This window comes from Helobdella robusta (assembly GCF_000326865.2).
Source record: "Helobdella robusta unplaced genomic scaffold HELROscaffold_389, whole genome shotgun sequence".
Classification (NCBI taxonomy): Eukaryota; Metazoa; Annelida; class Clitellata; order Rhynchobdellida; family Glossiphoniidae; genus Helobdella; species Helobdella robusta.
This window is the reverse complement of record NW_008704861.1, coordinates 3,555-7,111: the sequence shown is the minus strand read 5'-3', so window position 1 is coordinate 7,111 and position 3,557 is coordinate 3,555. Positions and strand designations below refer to the sequence as shown.

The following is a 3,557-nucleotide window of genomic DNA, read 5'->3' as shown; positions in this document are numbered from 1 at the left end:
CTTCAATGTGGTTTGTTTAGATTTCCCTGCCCTGTAATAGATGGCTCTTTGGATGTATAACTAAGAATTCAAAATAAGCAAAATAAATTGATGCAAATTGAATGTATTGAAATATTAATAAACAAATAAAATAGATAAATAAAAGTTTAAAAAATATATATATAAAATATATGTATTTAAGTATGTATATATATTCAATCATGACTTAAATATGGCAAAACATAGCACCATTATGGGAGCTGCAATGCCGTTAAATTATGAATAAAAAAAAAAAAAAAAAAAAAAGTATTACAGTTTCCATCCTTTCATTGTCGTGGTACGAAAAATGCATTTCGTGCCACGAAATTTATTTTTTAGTGAAAGGGCGAAAAAAAAAACAACCCAACCGCACTGATGAATAAATAATAAACTAATGCTATGGGTGCGTCGTATAAAATATAAATAATAGTAAAATATAATAAAATAATAAAACAGTAAAATATGTAGTAATAATATATAGATGTACTTGATATAAACAAACAGACGTTGTAAGAGTGAGAGCCGACGAACGTTTTCTAGCACGTGACTGTAAAGCTCTCTACGAGGTAAGCTCTCTCGTTTCTCGTATATAACAGCCGTCGTTCATTCACACGCGATAACTATCTGCACGCATCGTGAGTTCGTCATATTATTTTCTAGCAATCGAAGGTTAATAATGTCTGGAAGAGGAAAAGGTGGTAAGGGTTTGGGTAAAGGTGGAGCCAAGCGTCACCGCAAAGTTCTCAGAGACAACATCCAGGGCATCACAAAGCCCGCAATCCGCCGTCTGGCAAGAAGAGGAGGGGTCAAACGCATATCAGGTCTGATATACGAGGAGACCAGGGGCGTTCTCAAGGTATTCCTCGAAAACGTCATCAGGGACGCCGTCACCTACACCGAACACGCAAAGAGAAAAACCGTGACGGCCATGGACGTCGTGTACGCTCTCAAGAGACAGGGACGTACCCTCTACGGCTTCGGCGGTTAAAGACCCACGCATAGTTGTAAGTGCGTAAACAACGGTCCTTTTCAGGGCCACCCAATATCACGACGTCTAGCCTTAGCCTGTCGACGGCTTCCACACCGAACAAATCTATAACCGGCCATAAATTTATTATTATTGTTATTGATTCGGTTCAACGTCTATTTTTTTCAGGCGAAACGAAAAGATTTTATCTATAATTATTTGATTTCTTTTTATGTAATTATCTTACAATTATATAAGATTTCGTATATCCCGTTTTGCTCATTTAAAATCATCGCACGCCCGCGTATAAAAGAACATCTGAATCTCGTTTATTTATTTATTTTGAAAACTTGTTTCATCAAAACAAGCAAAATTAATAAGAACAAAGAAATTAGGTAAAAGTCGGGAGGTAGGCAGGCCACGTGCGAGCGGCCATCGTTTACATCCATGAAAACAAAAATAGCCCTAAAACGACGCCAACACATTAAATAAATCCTTGTTCATTGTATAATTCGAAAAGTATATGTGAAAGTATACCTGGTTAAACTACGAAACAATCAATTAATTAATTATTAAATAATAACGAATCGCCAATACAATCTTTGCGAAAAAAAGTTTGAAATATCTTACACATTATATTAAACGTTCATTTTAGCTTTATTTATTTAGTGAGTTTCTTCACAATCTCTGAAATCACACTACTATAACAAAAAGAAGCAATAGAGAATTTAAAGTTTATGTCGAAAATGGGAATATATTAAATGAGTTTACGAGACGGTTAATTTAGGACCGGAAAAAGTTACAAGTGCACGACCGTAAATGATCACGTGTGCGAACGAAAATGAAGCTCTCCGTTAGGTAGGCATTTAAATATCGGTATAAAGGCTAGATGTTTCATGTTCGCTCGTACCGTCTCAGTTTACTCTCCGTCCGTCGTCCCGTGCGAATTGAACATTCACTAAAGCAAAATGTCTGCGAGCGTCGAATCTAACGCCGATGTAGGTGATGAGCAGAAGACAGCCGCTTCCAAGAGATCAACCGCCGGTGGCAAGAAAAAGTCGGCCGTCGCAGCCGCAGGCACAAAAAAAGTCGTCGAGCATCCGTCCTACAACGAAATGATTCGCCAGGCTCTCGTCGCCCTCAAAGAGCGCGGCGGATCGTCCAGGCAGGCCATACTCAAGTACCTCATGGCAAACTTCAGGGTCGGAAGCGACGAACACGCCGTCAACACTCGCCTCAAAGTAGCCCTGAGGAGTGGCGTCAAGTCGGAAATGCTAAAACAGTCTAAAGGATCTGGAGCATCGGGCAGTTTTCGCCTCGGTGCTGCCAAAGATACCAACAAAAATGTCGCCAAACCGAAAAAAGACGTTGCCGCCAAGAAAACCAGAACGGCTGCCTCGCCCGATAAAGTTAAAAAAGTGGCGGCGCCCGAAGCCAAAAACAAACGTCAGAAAGTCGTGGCGAAAAAGGCGGCTCCAGCTAAAAAGACAACCGCATCTAGCAACACAAAGAAGCCAGTCGAAAAGACTTCTAGTCTCAAGAAAGCCGTAAAGAAACCGCCTGCTGCCTCCAAAAAGATCGCTTCTCCAAAGAAACCGGCTACAATAGTTAAAAAACAGCAAGTCAAGGAATCTAAAAAACCAAAGTCGGCTACCACCAAAAAACAGACAAAGCCTACCGCCGCTGCCAACGTAAAGAAGACTAGCGCCAACAAAAAAACCCTCTGATAACGAGAACAAAATTTAAAAAAATCATTTAAGAAACGGCTCTTTTCAGAGCCATCAACAAAACGATGACATCTAGCCTCACTTTCAAATCCCTTTCGTCGTTTGTTTGTGCACAGTCGAATTTTTCATTCTCTTCGTTTGCACAAAACGCGAGCGTCCGACCTTAATTGAGACCGTTATTGAGTAAAGCCACTATTGTAAATGTTTGCTACAAATTTCTATCAGTTATGTAAGTAGGTAGATAAGAGCAGTTTGCATGGACTGCATTTAATTACTAATAACTATCCCAAAGTAATGAGAAACTGCTGATTGAAGTACTAAAAAAATTTCGAAAGAACGCACATCAGAAAACTGGAACGGCATTTGGAAAATAAGTGGCAAGAGGTACGATTGAACGAACGAAAATAAAAAGAAACGTCAGAAAAAAAAGTAATTGTAAAATGAATGCTTGAAAAATTGACCTTAGAAAGATTAACGAACGAACGAACGAATGAACGAACGAACGAACGAATGAATGAATGAATGAATGAATGAATGAATGAACTAACAAATACGTAAATAAATAAACAAACAAACAAAAAATAATTTATAACCTCTTGCAATTGTAGATTATATTAAAAGTTTCAAAACTCACGTTAATACTGTTTGCAACATTATTACGTTTACGTGATTGGACGTGAAAAAAGTCACGTGATCGGAGCGCTCTCTACTAGGTCGGCTCATCTCGTGTCTGTATAAATTGTTGTCTACAGTGCGCTCCCCCTATTCTCTATCAAGTTTTTGCTTCGTGTCTTATTTTCTGCTCTTTCGTTCAGGCAAGTTCTAGACAATATGGCAAGAACCAA

At 38.8% G+C, this 3,557-nt stretch overlaps 2 protein-coding genes across 2 annotated transcripts; both read left to right on the top strand.

Annotated features, from left to right (window-relative positions):
* Positions 1-694: 694 nt before the first annotated feature.
* HELRODRAFT_92695 (hypothetical protein) lies at positions 695-1,006 on the top strand (the record flags this gene model as incomplete). The annotated part of the gene is made up of 1 exon (XM_009023988.1): positions 695-1,006. One exon carries the CDS (start codon positions 695-697, stop codon positions 1,004-1,006), a length of 312 nt encoding a protein of 103 aa, XP_009022236.1.
* Positions 1,007-1,028: 22 nt separating this feature from the next.
* HELRODRAFT_105142 (hypothetical protein) lies at positions 1,029-2,286 on the top strand (the record flags this gene model as incomplete). Its single annotated transcript, XM_009023987.1, has 2 exons — positions 1,029-1,388; positions 1,410-2,286. A coding segment is annotated over exon 2 (333 nt), but the record flags the coding sequence as incomplete, so codon positions are not given.
* Between the last annotated feature and the right edge of the window lie 1,271 nt (positions 2,287-3,557).